The sequence below is a fragment of the Microcaecilia unicolor genome, chromosome 2 (genome assembly GCF_901765095.1).
Source record: "Microcaecilia unicolor chromosome 2, aMicUni1.1, whole genome shotgun sequence".
Classification (NCBI taxonomy): domain Eukaryota; kingdom Metazoa; phylum Chordata; class Amphibia; order Gymnophiona; family Siphonopidae; genus Microcaecilia; species Microcaecilia unicolor.
In genome coordinates this window covers 391,367,127-391,391,983 of record NC_044032.1, presented here as the reverse complement: position 1 = coordinate 391,391,983, position 24,857 = coordinate 391,367,127, and the positions used below count along the sequence as shown (strand labels likewise).

General features: G+C 42.0%; 1 protein-coding gene across 1 annotated transcript in view; it reads left to right on the top strand.

Moving 5' to 3' along the window:
* The window catches only part of BMP3 (bone morphogenetic protein 3), a 66,599-nt gene extending 50,335 nt beyond the window's left edge, over positions 1 to 16,264 (top strand). The window contains exon 3 of the mRNA XM_030190586.1: positions 15,496 to 16,264. Coding sequence (XP_030046446.1) covers positions 15,496 to 15,687 — 192 coding nt within the window. The 3' untranslated portion in view covers positions 15,688 to 16,264. The remainder of the gene's footprint in view (positions 1 to 15,495) is intronic.
* The last annotated feature ends 8,593 nt before the right edge of the window (positions 16,265 to 24,857 follow it).

Here is a 24,857-nt window from a genome sequence, read left to right as displayed (position 1 = left end):
CTGTCCTCCTAGCCTCCTTTGTCACCCTCCACCGCATTCATGCTGTCATATCTATCTTTCCCTCCTCTGCCATTTGTTCTCTTCTTCTCAGTCTAGTAATTCCTCACCCCGACTGCTATAATTCCCTTTATGTAGGCTGCCAATCTATTCTCTTAAATGACTTTGACTAGTTCAGTCTACAGCCGCTTGCCTACTCCACAGCTCCAAACCTTTCAACCACATCACCCCACTTCTTTGGTCTGAACACCGGTTACCACTTCCCTTGTACATTAGTTTAAAATCTTAATCCTAGTACTCAAAGGCCCGCCTCTCCTCTGCTCCTGACTACTTGAACTGATTGTTTATCCCTTATGCCCCTCCTGAACACTTTGCTTGACCAACACAGGACAATTTACAATCTCGGCACCATCCGTCATCCATCTTGACATTACACATGCCTCTGCCATCAGCTACATTGGCCCTAAGCTCTGGAATACCCTCCCAGTCCAATTTTATCTCGAGCCCTCTTATCCCAAATTCAAGATGGCACTTAAACTCGTCTTTTCACCTTAGCATTCCCTAAACCACAAATCACTACAGAATATCTTGACTTCCTAAAAACCAGGTTTGTCAGTGATAACACCAATATTGATAGCTTTCTTGACGAGCTAGACCCAGACATGGACGGGATTCTGGTTTCCTACCTCTACCATCCTCCTTCCTTGCCCATCTCACCTTTCCACATCTTACGATCACTTCTTTATTTACTATATTACATCTACATGCATTTTATATTACTCTGTCTATTTGTATTACTATTTAAACGACCACCTTGTTACTTACTATATTACAGCTGCATCCGTTCTATGCTACTTTATTTAACCTGTAGTACTATGTAAGCCATATTGAACCTGCTAATGAGTGGGAAAGCACGGGGTATAAGTGTTACAAATAAATAAATAAATAAATAAATATAACTTTCTGGACTTTCCTCTTTTCCCTACAGCTCCTGTGAATATCTTTGCTCTCTACTAGGCCCCACCCACTCTGTCAAGCTTTACCCTTGCAGCTTTTATTTTATAAACCGCATAAACAACAACTTTGGCCATTGCGGTATATCAAGATTGTGTAAATAAATAAAAACAATTGCCCCCTAAGTATATATTTGTATGTAAACCTGCTATTTAGATGTGTAAACATCACCTAAAGTTTCTAAAATTGATTCCTATGTGTTTCTGTTCTGCTGTGTGAATATCTAGCATGCAGCATACAAATGCGACCTACTGAGCATAAAGGTACTAAAAGTGGGGTTATAAATAACAGAGATAAAGGCCTTAAAAATTTGGAGGGGCAACTTTTATTTTTGAAAGTTTTGTGTACTATAGGGTCAGTAGAATGGGATTATGCATTTTTTTTCACAGCCTAAAAACTGCAGGTACCTAAAGCAGTGGTGTTCCTAGGGGGGGGGGGGGGGCAGTGGGGGCGGTCCGCCCCGGGTGTACGCCGCCGGGGGGGGGGGGGGTGCCGCGCGCGCGCCTGCCCTCCGTTCCATGCTTCTTCTCTGGCCCGGAACAGGTTACTTCCTGTTCCGGGGCAGAGAAGAAGCATGGAACAATGGAGGACAGGCGCGTGCGGCACCCCTCCCCCCCGGCGGCGTGCACCCGGCGGGGGGGGGTTCCTTCGCGGGGGGGTCCTTTCGCCGGCGGGGGGGTCCGTGCTGCATCAGGGAGGGGGCACTGCACCCAGGGGGCGGGGCAAATCGGCGATCTGCCCCGGGTGCCAGCCCCCCTAGGAACGCCACTGACCTAAAGTAGGGTATGTGATTTCTGGGGTTAATTACTTTTTTATTGATAGATGTTTCTCATTTTTTTAAACATATAATTAGGCCATACCTGAGGCTGAAATTTTGCAGGATTATGCAGCTGATAGTCCTCTATTCTATGGTATAAATAAATGACATATCCCACTTTTGGTACCTTTTTGCTCAGCAGGTCACAAATAATAATAATATTAATAATAATAATAATAATAGTCTAACAAGAAGACAGTTGCCCACTGTTAGATCTGAGAAACTTTCTCAGACATCATTCACCTTCAGTCTGTAGAAAGCCACAAAAAACCTTTCTCTAACACAAGTCTAAAAAGAGATGGTGAAAGTCCCCAGATTGTTCTGTGAATATTGTTATGAGACGAGAATGGAAGAAAGGTTGATCTAATTATATATGACATTTGGGCAAGATAACAATACATGAAAGATAAAATCCCTTTGGTTTAGAAAAGAATAACATAATATGAAAATAACTCTTTCCTAGTGAGACCTGTGGAATATTTCTGCAATGTGCAGTCTTTTTGTCCTGCTGCAGTTCCACCAGGTCCATGCTCTGGTAGGAAGAGAGAAAATGGTGACAAGCCTGTTTGAGACTTGTGTCTTCTTCTTGCTTCATAGCATGCTCTAAAGCACTGTCTGGATAGTTTCTTTCAGAACCACACATGTAACTGCGTCACTTCCTCCTCCCAGACCCTCCTCCCATCCATCTACCCCAGAGCAGAAATTCAGCATCAGGGATTATTTATTCTATTGGGCACTCCCCCTCTCTCACTGTCCCCTCTGTCCCTGGATCTGGCACTCCCCTTCTCTCATACCCCATCCCGTTTATTTCAAAAGTCCATTTCTCCGTACAGGGCCCTACTGTCTGCCGCTGACCAAAACCTTCTCTTTGCCATGGTCGTCCTCTTTCTGATATAACTCCCTGCTTCCACAAAGGTAGGCTGCGGCAGAGAGGTTCCGGTCAGTGACAGCCAGCCAGGGCCCTGTACAGAGAAAGGGACTTTTGAGGTAAACTGAGAGGGGGTGAGAGAGGGGGAGTGCTGGACCTGGGGATGGAGGGAGGGGGGTGAGAAATGTGGGACACATCCCTGTTAGTTTGTCCCTGGCTCCTTCAGCTTTACACTTAATAACTGTTAGCTCATGTGCTTTTGATCCAGCACTTCTTCCAAATAAATAAAGTTGAGGATAATAATACACACACACACTAAGTAAAAGCAACTGAAACGGGTTATGGGATCAGGGAAAACTCCTCACCAAAATATGATTGTGATAGCCTAGCTGTGACCTCTCTGGGTTTCAACCCATCAACCAGTCAGTGATATGGAGATTTTGTGCAGGATCTCTGATCTCTTGGCCTTTTGTCTGAGAGGGGAGGTTTCCCTCTATTGGGGAAAACATGGAACGGCAGGCTTCAAAGGGCTGAAATCAGAGAGTAAGTGAGCAAGTTACAGCTAGACTCACAAATGAACAGAGTTGAGCTGTAAACCTGGCAGGGAAGATACCCCCTGGAGGCTCCTCCTCCTGAAGACAGTAGAGACAGCTCACCAGAAAGAACAGGGGACCTAATAGTAGAGCAGGCCTTGAGAGCAGGCTCAGGGCATGGAAGCCCTTGGAAGCAAATTCAGGGCAGAAAAAAGGTTGCTGTGGGCACAATCAGTGCTTGAGGCTGAGAAGCAGAGCAGCTCTTAGGAGGAGGCTCAAAGCAGGGAGTTCCTTGGGAGCAAGCTCAGGATAAAAAAAGACATTGAGGGTACAATTGGTGCTTGAGGCCGAGAAGTAGAGTAGTTCTTGAGAGTAGGCTCAGGGCAAGGAGACCCTTGGGGGCATACTGAGGACAAGGCAGAAGGCCTCTGTGGCACAGCCAGTGTCCAAAGCACAGTGGCAGAGCAGCCCTTGGGAGCAGGCTCAAGTCAAGGCCTTAGGGGGCACAATCAGTGCCTGAGGCCAAGCAGCAGAGAGGCTCCTGGGATTGCAATCAGCATTTGAAGCCTTGGCAGAGGCTCCTGAGAGTGCAATCAGCACTCAGAGCCCAGAGGAGACGGGATAAATAGTTTAATAAATAGTTTAACATGTCAGCCAGCCTTGTTTGCAGCGATCTTTTTTTAATTTCCTGGGGGAGGGGGGAGGAGGGAAATCCTACCCTCTAATACCTTTCTTCCCCAGGTAGAGGCACCAGGCGCCAACTATTCCAGGGCCCCACAGAGCCTGCCAGAAGGTCAGCCTCGGATGTAGGAACGCTTGCAAGAGGACATTACATGAATATAACTGAATAATAAAAAAAATTAATGAAGCTGTTGCTTTAACTGCAGAGCTAACAGGATTGGAAAGGTGTATTACATCAGAACACAAAATTTCCAAATGCGTTCTTTACGTTTATTTAATTTATTTTTTTGTTACATTTGTACCCCGCGCTTTCCCACTCATGGCAGGCTACATTGTGTGCTAATGTTTAGAATGTTTGTGTGTCTCTGGTAGCAAGTTTGCTGTCCGCTGCCGGTGTTAAACCCGGATATTCATTGCCAGGCCATATCCGACGAATGTTATTGAATATCCAGGTTTATTTTGGCCGTTAAATGGCTATGCCAATGTTCAGTACTAACTGATTAACTTTTTAGCAGTGAAAGATAGGCCTGCTGTTTAAGCGGCCTATTGTTACTGCTCAACATAGCCAGTTTGGCGCTGAATATCTGAGCCTAACTGGTTATGTCACGTGATATAGCTGGTTAGTGGCTAGCCAGTGCAGGTCTATTGTCCTACAAGGGTGTTGCGGTCTCAAGATTTGGATTTATTGGTTGTCCCTTCGTTTTATCAGGTGCATTTGGAGGAAATTCGCAATTGAGTTTCTGTGGTTGCTGGCCTGCGTTTGTGGAATTCCTTTCCTGTGGCCATGCGCCAGCTTTCTTCTGTGTCCCAGATTGGGAAGCAGTTGAAAACCTGGTTGTTTTGTAAAGCATTTTCTTGAGGGGAGGGTGTTTTGGGCCTTGGGTGTTTGCATGTTTTATTGTAATGTTTTATGTGTTATTTTATGAGTGTTTCATTGTACCCCGTTTAGATGTTTTGATAGGTGGGCTATAAATGTATTAAATAAATAAATAACCAGTTATCGCCTGCTGAATATCCGCGCTGTAACGTTCCTGGCTGGATAAATAGTTTTGAATATTGGGGGGTGATTAATTTTTAAAGCTAAGCCTGTAAGTTTTTTTTTTTCTTCCCTCCCTTTCGTCTTCCTTTTTCTTCTATGTGCCCCTGTTAACGTACCTGAAGATTTGCAGTGTGCTATAGTTTGCATTGTTTAACATTGTTTGTCGTTGTCACATGTTGTTATTCTCTCTTTATAACAAAACCAATAAAATATTTAAACAGAAGCCTGTAAGTTGAAAGTTAGGAACGTTTTTCTGAACCTGTGCAGCTGAAGAAAATGGCATAGATGGACCAAGTGATCAGTCGCATAACACATTCCACTATTTGTATTGAGTGAAGAATGCCCGCACATGAGTGTATACAAAAGTTAGTCAGTATGTCCAGGTCCACTGATGCTTTAAAGAGGAGTTTTTTTTCTTTCTTTTTTTCTGTTTAATGTTTGAAGAAGGAATAATAGGGCCTCTTAGAAATGCTGACAACTTGAATGACTGTTTTCAGAAGTTCCTCCACTGTAAATATATGGAATCATATCTGGAAAACAAATGGCTGCAGGGGTGTTTATTTTTGTGCATTCACCATCGCATTATGAGCGATGACACACAGGATGTGGTCTGTTTTATGATTATATACTGCCTATAAAAAAAACAACAACAAAGAATGGCCACTGCCTTAAAGCAAGTCAGTGCATACTGTCCAGGATCTCATTGCAAGAAACTGAATACATATTTAGCTAAACTTGTGTGCTAAAAATCTAATTCCCACTAACAGCGTGATTGAGGAGAGTTCAAGATGAGGTATTTCTCATCCTGCCCTAGGAACATCTGCGCATGAAGGAAAACAGCTAAGCAACATGTAATTAAGATCAACTGTGGCCAACTACTGTAAAGGGTGTGCAGGCTGAAATATGGCCTCGCTCTATAAATAAATGTTGTCATTTTTTTTTCTTGTGTTCCTTTTGTGCATCTGTCCATGCCCATATGAGCGTTTTTAACTCTCTGATTCCCAGTTGTAAGCTGTTGAATGAGTTTAACCTACAAACGCATTAGACATTGTGAAATTGGTCCTTTCGATCTTCTGCCTTTTCAGGGGCCTCTGAGCTACTTGCCCCTCCATAGACATGTGTGTGCTCCCTGATTGCCATGACCTTATGCTTTGGATTATAGATTTACAAATCTAACTCAAGGTGAGTTACAATCAGGTAGAGTTGGTACCTCCCTGACCCCAGAAGGGTTACAATCTAATGGTTGAATGTTCAAAGACAATTATCTGGATAACAGCTTCTGCTGAACTGGGTATTCAGAGGCACCCTTTGGAAAATGCCTCTGGATGGCCTTACAGACTACCTCGTTACCATGCGGTTAGTGTTGGGCAGAGCACATGCGGAGCCAGGGCAGCCCCAGAACTTATCTGGATATTAGTAAAGTCAGGCACTGAAGTCCCCATAAAAACCCACTGCTTTTAGATACCTGTAAAGGTTAGCGAGTTTGAAACAGCAAGCGATGCTCAAAGGAAATCTCATGCAAATGAGATGCTCACAATTTACAGCAAGCAGCATGGTAGAGAAAAGCACCAGCGAATGCCTAGAACAGCCAACCACTAAGCTGTGCATGCGTAGGACAGTCACTTGCCAAGTGTCGATGCTATGCACATACCCAGACGAACCAAAGAGTAGAGTAAAGAGAAATGGCCATTTCTCTTTACCCTAATCTTTGGTTCATCTGCTATGGTCGTAGAGATTTCTGTTCCTCCACTTCTTGTGATTCTTATGCACATGCCTAGAACAGCGTAAGTTATGGACATGCGTCCACAGTGTTCCACTGCTACACGTCTTTCATACACGCATATAATCAATAAACCACCCGGGCCGTGAAAGTTTCTTTTAGTGGAGTTCCACGCCAACTTTCATGCCTCAAGGGGTTTATTGTTTATACGTGCGTATATGAAAGCCATATGTAGCTTTTTTTTTCAAATGTATGGGTGCCGTGGGCATGCATCCACAACATGCTTTTTTGTTCCAAGACAACAACTTCACAGCGCTGTTACGTGCGGGACACACACACATTCAAGTACTATTTAACTATGACAGCAGACTGCTGCAGGGGGCGCAAGTGTGCCACGTTCTAGACGGTCACATAGAAAATCGTCTTTCCCCTTATCTTTTGAAAAACATTGACTTATTGCAGCAAACGTTTAGATTAAGTCCTGTATACTTATACTGAACTCAGGCACGAATGAAGCCTTTACTGCCTGCGGGGTCCAAGAGTCTGGAGCAAGAGCTGCAAACGCCGGAGAAGATGGCGCACGGAAAATCAGCCACACCTGCATCTGATTCCCTGGTAGAAGAAATAAGGTCAATGAGAGATCTGCAGAATGAACAGTTCGAGACTACTTGTGAGCTCGAAAATGACATTGCACTACTCAATGGCTCCATTGCCGACTTTCAACAAAGGATTGAACAATTAGAATCCAGACTGGACACCTCAGTGCAAGAACACTGTCGATATCAAAAACAAAACAGACATGTGCCTCCAACAACTTGATTCTCAAATTGAAGACCTATCTAACGGGAGCAGGAGGAATAACATATGAATCATTGGCCTTAAAGAGGGCTTGGAAGGCACAGATACTTCCCAGCTCCTGGGAAAATGGCTTCCAGCGCTACTAAAAATCAATCCAGATATTCCTCTGGAGATTGCTCACAGGACACCATTCAAAATTAGAGCTGGCATGAACTACCCACTGCCTATAGTGGCTAAACTTCTTTGCTTCCATCATGTATTGCAGATCCTGACAGTGGTTTGTCCATCTACATCATTGCTTCATGATGGCTGGAAAATTTTGAAAGGTGCCGAACTTAGACAAATCAATGGCACTGAAAAGAAAACAATTCCTGCTTATGAGACCACATTAGAAAGATCTTAATATGCGGTTCGGCCTTCAATACCTGGCCAAAATGACTGTTACCATTAATAACACCATGAGGTCCCTTATATCACCTGAGGCCGTAAAAAACTTCCTCAAACAACAAGCTACCATAGGAATGGCCGAATGAGTATATTGTGGTTCCTCTGCTTTTATATTCATCATATATCAGGATATCAGCTTAATATTTATGTCACCTCATTTTGATTAACAAGCTAATAATAATATCCTGTGGTGTATTTGTTCTATAATGTTACATCTTAAATAATTTCATGTTTATATTGTAATTGCTGCAATTCAGTTTATTTGTCTCCTCCTTTCCGGGAGAAGCCGCTATTCGGAGACATCTGGAACTTGCTCTTACACCCATCTGTTTATTAGCACAGTTTGGCTGGACCTTTTGGTTCTTTTTATGCCACTAATGTGGTTGTTAACTGGTTTTAAGTGTATACAGGGCATGGGTTCCTTAAGCAGTTAGATTTCTATGTCTCTGGATTTCATTTTTTTTTTTTTTTTGTAGTAAACATTTTAATAATGGCAGCCCCCCCCCCCCCCCATATTGTAGATACCAGTCCATGCAGAGGTATAGATCGAGTACAGATAGTTTTTCCCCTTCGCTTGTCCTTATCAGAAAGGGTCAGTCATGCACAAAAGCTGAATTTCCACCTAGTCTCCAAATCCTCGGTGCCTCATTGTCAGTGCTTGGGGTTTATCCATGGTTAACTAACAGATCCTTCTGAGCTGCTCTCACACATCGCTTGTACTCCTTCGCCAAGTCAGAGCAGTTCAGCATTTCCTGTCTATGCTGTTGGTAGCACTTCAGGATTTCAGATTGGAAGCCCATGCAAACAGGCTCAAAGTTTCTTTTCTTGATGCGTAACTCAGCATTTGTGGCAGCGGTGTGGAACTGCTCCGACGCAAGCTTGTAGATCTCAGCATTCTTCTTCTCAATGCGTTGCAACTGCTCCTTGAGGATTTCATTTTAACGTAAGAAATATATATGGTGTAATTATAGTCATAGTCAGACCCATTTCTGATGAAACGCCTTCCATTCACTATGGGGCCCTTTTACTAAGCCACGTGCGCCTACGCATGCCCAATGCGCATCAATTTGGAGTTACCGCCCGGCTACTGCGAGGCCTGGGTAGTAATTTTGTTTTTTACGTGTGTCCAATACATGCGCCAGAAAATAATTTTTATTTTCCTGCGTGCAGCGGAAACTGGGCGTTATTCTACGCGTGTAGGCGATTACCACCTGGTTAACACATGAGACCTTACCACTAAGTCAATGGCTGGCGGTAAGGTCTCGGACCCAAAATGGACACATGCCAATTTTTATTTTGCATCATTCACACTATACTCAACTTCACAAAAAGCACATCCTTGTTATATCACGGCGGTCTAAATGATCAAAGCGCTTTAATAGGATCCTCAGATCAGCGTACCTGCCTCTATAATGGCTAATGGTTTTTATGAGCCAAGCATATTTCAAGAGGCAGTGCCGCAAACTTCATCAATCCAAATGTTCGATTTTTACTTATTTCTTCATTATAATAGTCACTTATATTATTTATCTTAAGTTTTCCACACGTATTTTTATCTTTAAACTTTTTTTTTTTTGTTACATTTGTACCCCGCACTTTCCCACTCATGGCAGGCTCAATGTGGCTTACATGGGGCAATGGAGGGTTAAGTGACTTGCCCAGAGTCACAAGGAGCTGCCTGTTCAAGTTAGTACTTAGCTTTTCAGCCACAGTTGACAATACATGGTGGAGACCCGATGTCACCGACATAGATCCATGTTTCGCTTAATGCTGTTTCAAGGTAGTCTCCAAAACTGTTTTCTTATTGGCGATTTCTTACCTATTATATTCTTACAAGAACCAAATCAAACACATATATCATAACATGAAATAATATCTAGAATCTAATATAAAAATCCAAATTACAGTTAATCTAATTGCTAGATCGATGTTTACAGAACTGCTAATATGCCTTTCCTTCACTGTCCATTGGGATATCACTTTAAAGGGCCCTTTTACTATAGCTTAGTGCGTGCTAATGGAATTATCATGCATTAAGGACTAGATTCTATATATCACAGCTAGAAATTTGACGCTGAAATTCGCTTAAGTGTATTTTATAAAGTATGCCTTCATTTAGGCATACTTTATAGAATAAGCCTACATTTCTATGCAGTTTATAGAATACACCGAGTGACAGTCCATGTGACTAAATGTAGTCGCGGCCAATTACGCTAAGAAAAACCTGGTGTAAATCCTGATGCCTAAATTAGGTGCGGAACAGGTGTATTCTATAACAACATGCATAGATTTTAGATACACTCACAACCCGCACATTCCATGCCCATGGCTATGCCGCTTTTTCAACTTTGCAACTTCGAATTTACGCGCGCCACGTTACAGAATATGCAAGTAGTATTTGTAAATTTTAATTTATGCCGATTAGTGCTGATAATTGGATGTTAACATCCAGTTATCGGCGCTGAATAGTTTGTTAACCAATTAGCTTATGTGCATTGTTATGGAATACTCTTTGATTTCCACTCGGAAATCTTGGCGCGATATATAGAATCCTGGGGTAAATTCTAAGGCTTCTTAGCATTTAATGCACATTAATTGTGTTAGTGCACACTAAGCGTTAGTAAAAGGACCCCTAATTTTTTTTTAACATTTTCTTCTGCTCTAATGTGTCTTGGCAGCCCATTCCAGAGGGCAGGGGCTAACCAGAAAAATGCCCTCTCTTATGCTTCTTCCCAATGTGCTTTCACTACTTGAGAAACTACCATTCCACAATCCTGCATCCATCTCAAATTTCTGCTGGGGGTATAAGGAACTGCCAAGGAACTCAGATATGGTGGTTGATGAAAAATGTCATTTAAACCTTCCTGTGGTGTAATTTTAAAGTGAGAAAAAATATTCCGGTATTAAAGATTGTTTGTCCCCCCCCCCCCCCCCCCCCCCCCCCACCACCACCACCACCACCAGTTTTTCTCATCTTTTTGGAAGAGGAAGCTGTTATATCCAGGTCTGCTGTTAAAATTGAAACCCAGTGGTGTTGTCTATAGACAATAGAAATCATAAAATGGTCAGGATGGTTTCAGCATTAGCATTAGCATTAGCATTAGCATTGTGCTCATGATGCAGAGCTTTTACTGCAGTTATTAACATTTAACTTTTTAAATTTTTTGTTACTTATCATCCTGCTGGAAATACTGGATTGTTTCTGATAATGTGGATTTATCAGGGTGAGGTGCCGAGGCAAAAAGAGCAGCAACATTCAGAAAACCTGGGCTAGAGGCAGAGAATGCTTGGTTGAGAAGCTTAGAATTAACTGTGGCAGGAAATAAACTGGACAGAGCAGATGGGTCTTATGATCCTTATCTGTCACTATATTCCATGTATCTGTGTTTCTGGCATTGCACTTATTCCGCATTATCCTCTGAGAATATCTTTGTTTCCATATAACCTCCTCCTTCTAGGGACTGTTTTCAGGCCACTCCACACTGTTCCAAAGTTCATGGGTACTTTTTTATGTACAGGCTTTGTACCAGTTTTCAAAGTGGAAGTTAGAGATATCCATAAGGATAATGGTTTCAGGTTTTATCATGCAACAGAATGCACACAAAATTCACTTTATGCATATGTATTTGGAAGAAATGTGGGTGAAGGGAGATGCGATACAGATGTTTAAATAATTAAGCTTTGCTGCAGTGAATTCTCCCTTACCATATAAAAACATTTTTGTTTCACACTTACAAAATTATTATTAATCTTTCAGTGCTAGAAGCGCTAATTATATTGCTTGGGATTGCTTCTTTTTGATTGTTATTTAATTAGTTTACCTCACCCTAGTGAGGTTGTTCTTGTTTTTTAAATACCTATGTGGCATAAGTGCACAAGAGTGATTCTTTTTCAATTGAAAGGAAGCCCTGGAATGAGGGGGCTTAAGATGAAGGTCAAAAGGTACAAACTAAGGAGTAACCTGAGGAAATATTTCTTCAGGGAAAGGGTGGTATATCCGTGGAACAGCCTCCCTGCGGAGGTGGTATAGGCAAAAACCATATCTGAATTTAAGAGAATTTGGAGCAAGTATGTAATATCTCTAAGGGGAAGACAGGATAGTAGATGGCATGGATGGGCAGACAGGATAGGTCATGGTGCTCATTTTCAAAGCACATAGACTTTCATAGTAACATATGTAACTTAGTAAGTTTGTGCTTTGAAAATGAGCCTCCATATGTTCTTTATCAGCCTTCATTTTGCTCTGTTTTTATGTTTTTGCCTAAATTTTGAAAGGTGTGCTAGAGCATACACATCCCTAGTGGAATCTGTGTGTACTTTCACTTTGAAATTGCCCAGGGGAACGAGCCAGCATTTGTACCTGCTCCTTCTTCATGTATATTAGGGGGTGTCTATATTTACTGGAGTTAATACTCGCACCTAGGGGTCCTTTTACTGTGGTGTGCTAACAGATTTAGTGTGCTACATGATTAGATGACCATTATATTCCTATCGGTGCCTTATTATTTAGTGCATGCTAATCGTTAACATGCACTAAATCTGTTAGCATGCCTTAGTAAAAGGACCCCCGCTAGATTGCCCAAGACCACACATAGGTTATAAGATTTAATATTCTACACACGTAGGTCTCTGCCCTGCCCACGCTTTTCCCAAACACCACCTACCTTGGTGTGTACCTACAGAATACCGCACATGTGCAGACATGATCATTTTCTGGCTATGTGTCCATATATGTGTGTTGATGACTTGAATACTGGCATTTACACATGTCTGTGTCACCTAAAACTAGGCAGCTGAAGGAGTGGCCTAGTGGTTAGGGTGGTAGACTTTGGTCCTGAGGAACTGAGTTCAATTCCCACTTCAGGCACAGGCAGCTCCTTGTGACTCTGGGCAAGTCACTTAACCCTCCATTGCCCCATGTAAGCCACGTTGAGCCTGCCATGAGTGGGAAAGTGCGGGGTACAAATGTAATAAAATAAAAATAAATAATTACCCCTTCAGTTGAAAAATCTCAATAAATAAATTTCTTTAGAGTGCCTTTGTCATTTGATCAGTTTTAAAAATGAAGTAGTAAAATCAGATTTTATATATATATTAAAAAAAAAAAGATCACCCCTCACTGGCACATCCAGTGGCATAGCCACAGATGGGCCTGGGTGGATTTAGGGCTCAGGCCCACCCAACAGTAGCACACATTTAGTAGTAGCTGGTGAAGATCCCAAGTTCTACCAGCTGAAGACTTCCCCCTAATGGTAACAAAAATGCTAGTCTCCACGCTATCGGTACCTGTACATGCTCAGTTTTCAGCGTATGCCTGCTGCAGATTGCCAAGGTTGAAAGGGAAGGGAAATGGGACTTGATATACCGCCTTTCTGAGGTTTTTGCAACTACATTCAAAGCGGTTTACATATATTCAGGCTTTCTCACCAGCTGAGATATTTTATTTGGTGGGGGGGGGGGGGGGACAACACTTGGTGCCCACCCAGTTCTTGCCTAGGCCCACCTAAAATCTGTTTTCTGGCTATGCCCCTGGGCACATCTCAGCTAAAGGGAACCCTAAGGTCCTGGTACTGAGGAGCATCCCATCTTGCTGAATACTTATTTTTCCAGTATTCAGTCTCAGTGCAAAGAGATGGCACAAACAGGGCACATTACATAATAAGCAGAACAGGTCCATTCTGCGCCGACTGATCAGGCTCTGTGGTTGTGTTTGGCTGATAGTACCAGCCTTTTAAAAGTTGCTTGAGATCATAGAAAAGGAAGTTTGTTTTAACTTAGAAACCTGAAGTGCAATAATTAGCAAAATAAATGACTGCGTAAAGATATAAAGATACATTACTGTGTATCCTCATGTGGTTGTCTCTCTAAGTCACTCAGCTGAGTATTCAGTCCTAGTCGTAAGTGTAGTTTACCTAACTTTGGGGGTGGGGAAAATAGGGGCATATTGGCAGTGGGGGCATTTACAGCATGTGGGGGGTCATCACATCCCAAGCAACAACTAAGGTCCTAAGCTTATACTGATAATCAAACCATATAAAGTTAAGACAGTTATGCATATGTTCACTTTACATGGATGGGCTACCTGAATACTGATCAAATATCACCACTATTCAGATAACCTTTGGTCCTGCTTCAATCCACATAACTTTTGGCTGTATACTGACTTACATGGCCAAAAGTCATCCATTCTGCGAGGTAGAACATTGAAAGCAAAGGACTTAATTTGTGGAATTTTAGAAGATAGATATGCCCTTCTGAATATCGGCCTGCTTGTTGAGAGGCCCTTTTACTAAGCCGCGTAAGCATGTACGCCTGCCCAACACACACCAAAGTGGAGTTACCACCCAGCTACCGTGTGGCTCTTGCAGTAATTTCATATTTGGCACGCGTCGGATATGCACGTCCAAAAAATATTTTCAGACGTGCGTATTGGACGCGTGCCAAGTGGCATTTGACGCACATAGGTCATTACTGCCCAGTTACCGCGTGAGACTTTACCACTCAGTCAATGGCTGGCGGTAAGATCTCAGGCCCAAAATGAACGCGCTGCAATTTTCATTTTGCCATACGTCCATGTTTGGAAAAAATTCTAAAAAGGCATTTTTTACGGGTGCACTGAAAAATGATTCTGCGTGCACCCAAAACATGCGTCTACACTACCGCAGACCATTTTTCAGCGCGTCTTTGTAAAAGGGCCCTTAATTTTCTTATTAACCTTAAAATCCAGAATCTCGATTCTAGTAGGCTGTTGAGATTCATTTTGGTTTCATATATAAAAGCACCAGGAGCTGTCTTAGTTGCATATAGGTACTGCTCATGGGGCAGGACAATCAATCGCTCTCTGGTGGGAAGTACTGGTCACCAGATACAACAGGCTTTATGTACTAAGGGGCTCTTTTACAAACTGGCTGTAAGCCTAATGCGGGCTAACCTAGAAGTACCGCCGGCCCAACGTGGTTGCTGTCGGTAGTTCCGCCTTGAGCGCGTGCTATTTCCAGTGTGCCAGAAATTTTTAAAAAATTTATAGTGCAGCACTAACCCAGCAGTAACCAGGCATCACTGCACGCATACCCGGTTACCTCCGGGTTACTGCAAGAGTGGAATGGAGTGCAGGAGTAGCCTAGTGGTTAGTGCAGTGGACTGCGATCCTGGGATACTGAGTTCGATTCTCACTGCAGCTCCTTGTGACTCTGGGCAAGTCACTTGACCCTCCATTGGCCCTGGTACAAAATAAGTACCTGAATATATGTAAACTGCTTTGAATGTAGGTGCAAAAACCTCAGAAAGGTGGTATATAAGTCCCATTTCCCCTTCCCCTTACTGTCACCTCAATGGGTGGTGGTAAGTGCTCCCTGCAACTTGGCCATTTTTTTAGGGGCTTTTTACCCACTGTGGGGTAAAGGGCTCTGATGCACAGAAAAACAGCCCCCACCACTACCGCAGGGCCCTTTTTCTCGCAGCTTAGTAAAAGGACCCCATAAGTATTGGGGCTATCTGACTGTAAGGACGTGCTGGATGACAGTCGGTGAACCAACCCAGTAACAAGTTTCTCTGTGTGTGTTTTTTTTTGTTCTTTTCCAGTCGCTGAAGCCATCAAATCATGCCACCATTCAGAGTATAGTTCGAGCAGTGGGTGTGGTCCCTGGCATCCCTGAGCCCTGCTGTGTACCAGAAAAGATGTCTTCACTCAGCATCTTGTTTTTTGATGAAAATAAGAACGTGGTGCTCAAGGTGTATCCCAACATGACAGTGGAGTCCTGTGCGTGCAGATAACAATACGAAGAATCCACATCTTGGCTTTCTTTCAATGTCGTTTTGGCCATATTTGCACTCTTGATGCATACATTGTGTTCCAAGAAATACATGCACAAACCAAAAGAAAAAAAGCTGCGTTTTATAAATGGAGCAGTGGATAGCACCTGAAGACATATAATCATATGAGCTTCAAATAAATTTAATTTGAAAAAATATTACCAAAACAACAGAAAGCCTTTGCCAGCTGTCGCTGCAAGTTTCAGGGTGAGACTTGGAAAAGAAGGCCTTAAGAGGACTTCATCCCTTCATATTTGTATACAAGGATTTGAAAAGCAGAGCCTCAGCTCAAGGGGGATAGGCTGAGACAGTCCACAAGATGTTACATGCTGAAGGAAAGGTGAGATGGACAGAAAAAAACATTTCTTTATCAAAATGTCATTAAGAGAAGCCCCTTGGAAATGGCTTAAGTCTCTTTCCATCCTCTGGCCCTTCCTTCTGTGTGTGTCTGGCTGTCATAAAACTTTCAGTTCTCAGTTCTACATTGGGCTTGCTGTAACATCCTGGAGTGCTGAACTGATGGTTGGTTTGCTAATTGCCGTGCACCTGAAGGCAACCTTTCAACCATGTGTAGATCATCTTTTTAATCAGAAGCTTGGTTTATAATATATACCACACACACACACATATATACATATATAGACTGGTTAGTATAGTATATGTGTGTTTAACATGTCTCTGTCCTTAATTTTTGCAAGCCTGTCACCATAGACCTACTCAGTTTTGTTAATGATCCCTTGACATTCAGCCGGTGGCAGACAGTGGTTTTTTTTTTGTCCACCACCAGCGCTAAAACTGGAAATTCAATGCTGGATCCTGCCAGGCTTCGACATTGGATATCTGCTTTTTTTTGCAAAGCCAGCTAGTGCATGACTGATTAAGTTAATATTCAGACTTAACAAGCCATGGGTTAGCAGATAAAGATAGGACAGCTATTGATGTGGTCTTAACCTGTCTGGTTATGTCTGAGTGTAGGGACTCCGCCTTCAAAACACCATTGGAACGCTCCCGACATAGCCGGCTTGAAGTTCGGCATTAATCGTTCATTTTCAGTAGCACTAACTGGTTTAAGTGTCGCTGAAAATGATTGGATAGCTGCGAACAAGCGAGTTAACAAGTCAGCCAGGTTATTTCAATATAGTACTTCTACAGAAAAAAAAAGTTTTTTTGTACATCATATTTAAAGGTGACAAATAATTCAAATGCTTCCCCTCCCCCCTCCTGTTTGAAATTTCTACGGGGTTGTGAACAGTTGCCAGATGCATGTTTGCGCTAAATATCTGTAAGATCACTCAAGTACTGCTTCATTCTCTTCCATCACCCATAAGGGTGAGAAGAGTCTCAAGGAACGGGAAGGTTTTCCACCCTACCTTAAACATGCTATGAGGAACTGACCATTCCCCAGTACTAAGAATTCTGGCTATATGTTGGGTAAGAGCCCAGATAGGCCCCCAGGAAATCCTACTGTGACTGCTCTGCTGAGCAGAATGTGCAAGACAGAAAATGAAGAACTGGATCAGTTAGTGAGACAAAGGGGAGAGGAAAAGAAACTGAAGGGATAGAGAAAATGTGCTTGAAAATGAGGGTATGTAAACAGACAGTTTGTGGAAGTAAGAAGGGGAAGGGATGGATTTTGAATTTAGCTCATACCATTCAGGTACACTAAGCATTCCTCTGTGGCCTTACAATCTCTGTTTGTACCTGAGGCATTAGAGGGTTAAGTGACTTGTCCAAGATCACAAGGAGCAGAAGTGGGATTTGAACCCTGGCTTCCCTGGTTCTCAATTTGATGCCCTAACCCAGGGCTCTAACCCACTGCCTCCTTGGTATGTAAATCTCTCTCATCCATATTCATTGTGGATATCCTAAAACCCTGGCCTGCCTGTGGACCTCAAGGACTGGAATTGAGTGGCCTTACTCTAACCATTAGGATACTCCTCCCCTCTGAGAGAAATGATACATTTTTGGGTAGTGGGAGATAGCTGAGTAGTTTGCCGTTCACATATAGCAAATTACCCCTTCAGTCTGGAAGAAGTGACAGCTGGCTGCCGCTTGCAGCATTGCCTGAGTCCGGTATAACTTGAAATACAGTAGAAACCCATTAAAACAGCAAAGTGACTACATAGTGATACTCAACAGAGAGGCTTAGCAATTGTGGTCTATAAAACTAATCCTTTCAGTCTGGAGCTTTTTAAACTTTATATCTGTTGAGACAGGAGAAGACAATGTAAAATAATCATGCCCATTTTAAAATAATATATGTAAAACATTTTGGAAAGGAAAAAATCTGTCATCAGTGCCTAATGCACAAGGGATAAGACAAAGGTGGTGTATCTAACACCTTTCTTCAGTGTATTGAAAAGGTCAGGCGTGCCGCTTTCACTGAGCCTGTGCTTGGTGAGTTGTGCCATGTGTCATGGATCTGTCATGTGTGCTCATTCCTATTCAATTAGTGTTACTGTTAGGTTTGCAAACCTGATGAGAGATGAGCTGATAGAAACAAAAAAAAAAACCCTTATTTTCAAAGGAAAGAGTAAGTTTATAATTTTTTTTTATTTGTGCAACTTCAGATAATTATTTCAAGAAATAAAATATGGGAGAATACAGAAAACAGCCATATATTTCAAAATTAAAAAAAAAAGATAAAGGATAAATTAGTAAGTTCTCTCCATATTAAAGTCCACAACTACTGGGGGGACAGAGTAATATAAGGAAATAAATTTGCAAAGAAATATATTGACTACATGTCAACTTGGATAATTCAAAGGACAGAAATTATTTCCAGGCCTAGAAAACATATAGAGCTACCGTGGTATAGAAGTTTATGTTTTTTAATTTCAACTTGTATTTATTTTCAACTTACAGCCAATGGTATACAAGATCATGAACCTAACAGCAAGTATATAGGAAGTCAGCGTACACAATCATATTGACAGAATTCTGCATCTCCCTTCCCCTCGCCTCCCCTTCTCACCCCTTACCCAACCCTCCACTACACAGTAGCATTATCATAGGTTTAAGAGAATCCTCAAAAAGACGAATCCCTTTAGAAAAACATCTATGTTAATTAGCTATCCTTACATATTGTTGAATTGGAGCCCATACATTAAGGAATCTGTCCAGGGTGCTGGCCTTTCTGCCATGCTAGTTTCATATTTATACATCAGGCATATAGACTTCCACCGGTAGTGGGTATTCAAATGGTTATTTCTTGTCTCTTTTCCAGGCTGCAATATTATCTGTATGGCTATTCCTATCATAATATACAATAAGCACTCATGTAGCTCTGTTAAGGTAAGAGCATCCCCGGTATGGCCAAAAAGTACGCCCGCATATGGCAGAGGGTCTTTAAAGTCAAACACTTCTTGAATTTTCCTCCATACACTTTGCCAGAAAGAATATACTACTGGACAATGAAACAGTAGATGATCCAGCATGCCAACTGCCAATGCACAGTGCCCGCACTTAATTGAAGTCTGCGCGCCTAACTTGTGAAGCTTCACAGGTGTCCATAGTACACAATGAACAGCGAAGAGCAACAATTGTCTTATAGATGCTGAGGCCACACATCTCACGTGCTTTGACCAAAAGTATCACTAGGATGATTCTGCAAGTTCTACTTGAACCTGTTTGCCCCAGATTGTACACAGACCCAGTTAGTAGATTTTCTTTTTGCAGGGATTCTTCAGACTTTTTATCATGCAGAAGCCTCGTGGCTCAGTTGACTGATCATCGAACATAATGGTGGTAAACTAGGTTGGTCATACAACTCTCCCAGGCATGGCACAATTTGAAGAGAGAACAGTGTACCGATCCACTCATTATACAAAGATAAGATTATGGGTGAGATTTATAGATGATATCTTTTTTATATGGGATGGAGAAAAGGAAGACCTGGAAGCTTTTGGAGGAGAATTAAACCAGGCACAAACAAAGTGAGAAATATACACTCAACACAAATCTTCATGCAATGTCACTAGTGGTCTAAAAATGACTTCATTTGTTACATTTTTGCTTCTTTTACTTTTTCACTTCTTTACTTTTTTACTTAATGGAGGAAAAAGGCCTCAGCAGGAAAAGGCTTCTTGCTGCTGCAATGATCGGCACTATGGCCGTCATCCAACAACTCTGTTCAATATGAACACAGCAGCACAGGGTCTGGAACAGCAATGAAATCACCTGCCATTATAAGGTGCTGTGATTCCAATGTTGTTACTCTTGTCTGTATATCTTGAAAAAATGCCTTGATGCTATGATTCAGTACATAAACATTAAAGAGAGTAATCACCATATCCCTAATACAGACATCTAGGTGTACCCAGCAAACTTCAGTGTTAGCCTGAATGTTACTCACTTTGAATAGCCACCCCCGTCTTCTTTGCAATTGCAGCCAAGAAATAACAATTGGTGACCCAGCCTTCTGCCTGTTTAGCTTTTTCAAATGCATCTCCTGTACAAAACAGATATCAGCTTTTTGCTTTTTAAGATATCCCACCACTTTTTTGTGCTTTATAGGATGGTTCAGCCTGTTTACATTTGGAGAATATATTGAGCCGACACCCCCCTATTCTAAACTAATTGTAGCAACAATGGCACTGATAGAAAACATCTCATCTGGAAGATCAACAACACCCAACTTCTAAGTGCCTGTCCAGACCTCATGAACCCTACAGTTCCCTACCCAACCCCCATTCCCCAACCCCCCCCCCCCCCCTCCCCGGTTTGCTGACTCCCAAATGAGCTCCATCTCCAAAGGTTGATTCAGGCACATATGTTAGAAGTGCTAATCCCACCACCCCTCCTTCTAAACCAAACTATTATAAATCAGAGACAGAGTAGATATAAAATACCCCATAACAGATATACAGATATAATGCACTTCAACCTAATCAGTTGGTACAACAATATAATTTTTCAAGGACAGGAAAAAAAAGGAAAAACTGGTCTTATAGATGCATATTCTAGAGAGCTTATGCACTCTACTGAGTGGGATTCACTATCTACACAAGCCCACTTGGAGACATGTCAGGTTGCAGATCCTGACGTCCACTGGAGGAACTCATGTAGCACCTTAGGATCCTCAAATTTGGTGTAGCATTTTGAAAGGCTACCCTCATTGTGGCCTGGTAAAAGAGCCCATATTGGGCTCCAGTGTGCCAAAATTGGGGTGCAGTGCTAACAGTTGCTTCCTTCTGGATGCTCTTTCTCTAGCAAAGTCAAGAACAATGCTAATCCTGGTACCATTCCATTGTAGGTTCTGTTTAGACCTGGCTTTTATTTAGAATGTCCAATGCTTGTTGGTATCTCAGCACCTTGAGAATGAGAGGTCTGGGTCCTCCAGTACAATTGTTCAGGTGACTAAGTATCCTATCGACCCTTTCCAATTCCAATGAAAATTTAAAATGGGGGTCCAGCAGTTTGGGAAGAAAGTCCTCCAAAAATTCAATAGGGTTTGCTTCTCTAATATCTTCAGGAAGCCCCAAGATCCGAAGATTATTCCTGCTTCTGTTGTTGGCATCCTCGAGGTCTTTCTGCAGTTGCGTCAACATTTTATGATCTCTCATGTATTTGCATCTACCATCTTTCAGGTCAGACTCGTGGTTGTCCAACCACTCTGTGCATGATGCACAAGTGGTTAATTGAAGAGATAAGTTCACCATTTCTTGCTGAAATGGTGTTGTTTTACTTGCACTCTCCTGGATAATTAATTTAATGGCTTGTAATTCAGCCATAACAGGTTCCAGAAAATCTACCGAGTCCTGGGCCAACGCCATCTTGAGCGGAGTTAGCAGATCTGGTTTAGGCCACTTACCTCCGACTGCTCCAAAAGCCACCTCGTTCTTATTCTGCTTCCCCTTAGACATAAAAATGAATTCATCAGGTAAAATAGTGTTGATGTGCAAGCTCCGTCCCCCTGTTGAAGACTAAGTTTATGGAGTACTTTCTATACTGCCTTTTTGACAGATTAAAGTGGTGTACAATCAAAAAATCAGTAACAATAACCGACAAGTTGAAAGGAATGCCAAATTCATTAGGAAAGGGGAAATCATACATCAATCATATGTAATTAAGAAAACAGCACAATTAACCACAGATAACTATATTCAGCAAGACACCGGGTACCTAGAAGTTCATATTCCGAAAGCCAGTTTGAAAAGGTGAAAAGATGGTGAAAGACTCTTCACTGCGAATACACGCAGGAAGATAATTCCAGAAGTGCGGTCCTAGAAGATAAGAAAGCAAAGTTGCGTGTAGAATGAATCTGGCCTGCCATGGGCCCAGCAATTCTAGGCGATGAGAATCCATAGACTTAAACCAATGAGAGGGGGTATAAGGAACTGCTAACGAAGAGAGATGAGGAACATTTTGGAAATAGGCTTTATGAATGAAACACAAAATTTTGAAAATGGATGCCAATATAATCTAAGAAAAAATGGGATGACATTATATTGGCATGTTCTACATAAAGAGTCAGGCTGTGAAATTTTGAAATGTTTGGGGCTGCTTAATTTGAGATACCTGCATACACTGAATTACAATAATCCATGCGGGAAATCACAAAAGCGTGGAGAAGGGTATGCATTGTGTTGAAGTCCAAATAATCATGGAGAGACCAAATGTGATGCAAGTTAGATATTTGGGACTGAAAGAGAGACTGGAATCAAGAATGACACCGAGATAAAAACCTGACTGGAGAGAAGGGTTTTCCAAATAGCGCCTGTCATCCAGTATGTGACAGTTTTCTCCTGGTTCAAGATTAGTTTGTGTGTAAAGAGCCATCCAAGGACAGAGGTGAGGCAGTTCTATAAGGGATGGAGATTGGGGCATATTGATGAAGTCAGGGAAAAAGAAGCAGGATATCACCTGCATAGAAGAAAGCTTATCAGATAGGAAAAAAAAGTTCTGTGAAGACTCAAAGAAAACATTTTTGCCTGCTTATATTTTGAAATACACTTGCAAGGGTATTTAAAAGTGACATCAATCTGAAGAACTGTTGGTCGAATCAGTTGGAGTTGCTGTCTTTTCTTTTGGGTTAAGCGAGCAACATCCAGGAAAATCTGTATCATTTATTTTATTTTATCATTTTATAGGAAATGTTTAAATTAACAAAGATACCTTTCTCTTTGTTCAGAAATATAAGCAATTTTTACAGTCATACAAAATTAAAGTACAAACTTTTATCATAACTGAACCAGTGGCGTAGCCACAGGTGGGCCTAGGTGGGCCAGGGCCCACCCACTTAGGGCTCAGGCCCATCCAACAGTAGCACATGGTAATATCTCTAATTTCCACAATACTGGCACCTTCGCATGCTCAGTTTTCAGCACATGCCTGCTGCAGACTACCAAGGTGGAGACTGGAGAGAAGTATTTTCCCACCAGCCGAGATATTTTTTTGATGTGGGGGTGGGGAGAGAACATTTGGTGCCCACCCACTTCTTGCCTAGGCCCACCCAAAATCTGCTGTCTGGCTACACCCCTGAACTGAACACACTAATCTAGCCCTCAAATATGGGGAAGTAAAGGATTCCAGAAATTATATAAGGAGAAGATTATATCAAATTGCATTATAATACACAGCGCAGAGAGAAGGTCAGCTTTAAGAATGTTGGGCTGTCTACTACGTACTATAAGAAACAATTATATAATTGAGTAGTCAGCTACATAGAAACAGAAACATTCTTATCCAGAAACAGTCTCAAATGTGTAGGGTCCCAAAAAGTATAATTGTGATCTTCAATTCTAATCAAACACTTAACAGGAAATTGTTAAAAGAGCCTGCCCTTCCTAGGCTAGCACCTCAGGCCTCATAGCAACAAACAATTTACGCTTTACCTGAGTCTGGCTAGAGACATCAGGAAAATGCCATATACGCTGACCCACAAAAGACACTTGTTGTTTACACAAATATAATCTCAGAATAGAGTCTTTATCAGAATCAACAGCAAATGTCACTAGCAAAGTTTCTCTATCATGAGTATCCTCCATAGATGTTTCCAAAAAGTTTTTCTGTGGAAACTGAAACTGCTTCTCACATAGAAAAACTTTGGGCTATTTTTTAAGGGACTTAGGAAGGTAGTTATTAAAGCCATGTAAAAGTTGGAGTTTTACCGTACCTTAGTTTACCATAGAAGTCACTAACCCTTGATATCTCAGTACCGTACTTCAGTGGCTCCAAGGTACATAAACAATGTAGCTTGCAGTCAAATTCAGAAGCTGTCTTATTTATACCATCCAGGAACATCTTGAGGGGCTGGGAATTAAAGGCTTCTTTTCCCTCTTTCTCCAGAAGTCACCCAAATACATCCTCCCTCTTGAAGAACCCTACATCAACCCACAAGACCTCCTCCATCACAAATCCGCCCCCCCCCCCCACGAAGACCCTTCCTTTCCCACATCCTGGGCCTACCTGTGGAAATCTCCAGTCGTTTCTGCTCCTGCTGGCACTAGATTCAAAATAGTTCTAGTGTCCCCTAGCCTTTTGCCCTTATATGGCAACTTGACCTGCAACAGAGGTATCATGAGAGGCCTTTAAATTGTTCTCCTACAGTTTCCTTGAACCCATGGAGGTAGCCATGCTTCAAACAGGGTCACAGATCACATAGAACAGGATCTGACTATGTGTTATATGTGATATCATTAATCAGCATAGACTGAGGAGACCCAATGAGTGTGAGGTCACTGCTCTTGCTAACATGGCTGGCCCCACTATTAAATGGGAACTGTATGGGAGCAGCTAAAGAATTTTTGAACATTTACCAATAATAATATACAATGAAACTAGGCAGATTTTACTTGCTGCTCTTCATACTTGGAAATATTACACGGGATACTGCTTTGGTTTGCAGCCCATCTGCTCAAGGTTTTCTTCCATTTTGTGACTATGGGAAAAATATTTAGTACATCAGGCCTAAAAATACATGACTTGTTTCCATCTCTGAGCTAAATATTACCATTACTCCTATTGCTCAGCTCTGCTTAACCCATTAGTGCCCAATGTTCCCATATTTGGGAACAAATATTGGAACAATATGGGAACATTGGGCACTAATGGGTTAAAGTCAAACAAAAAGATGTGTGAACATTTCATGAGCCCTAGTTTTCTTCTTTGGTACAGAAGTTTGCACTTAA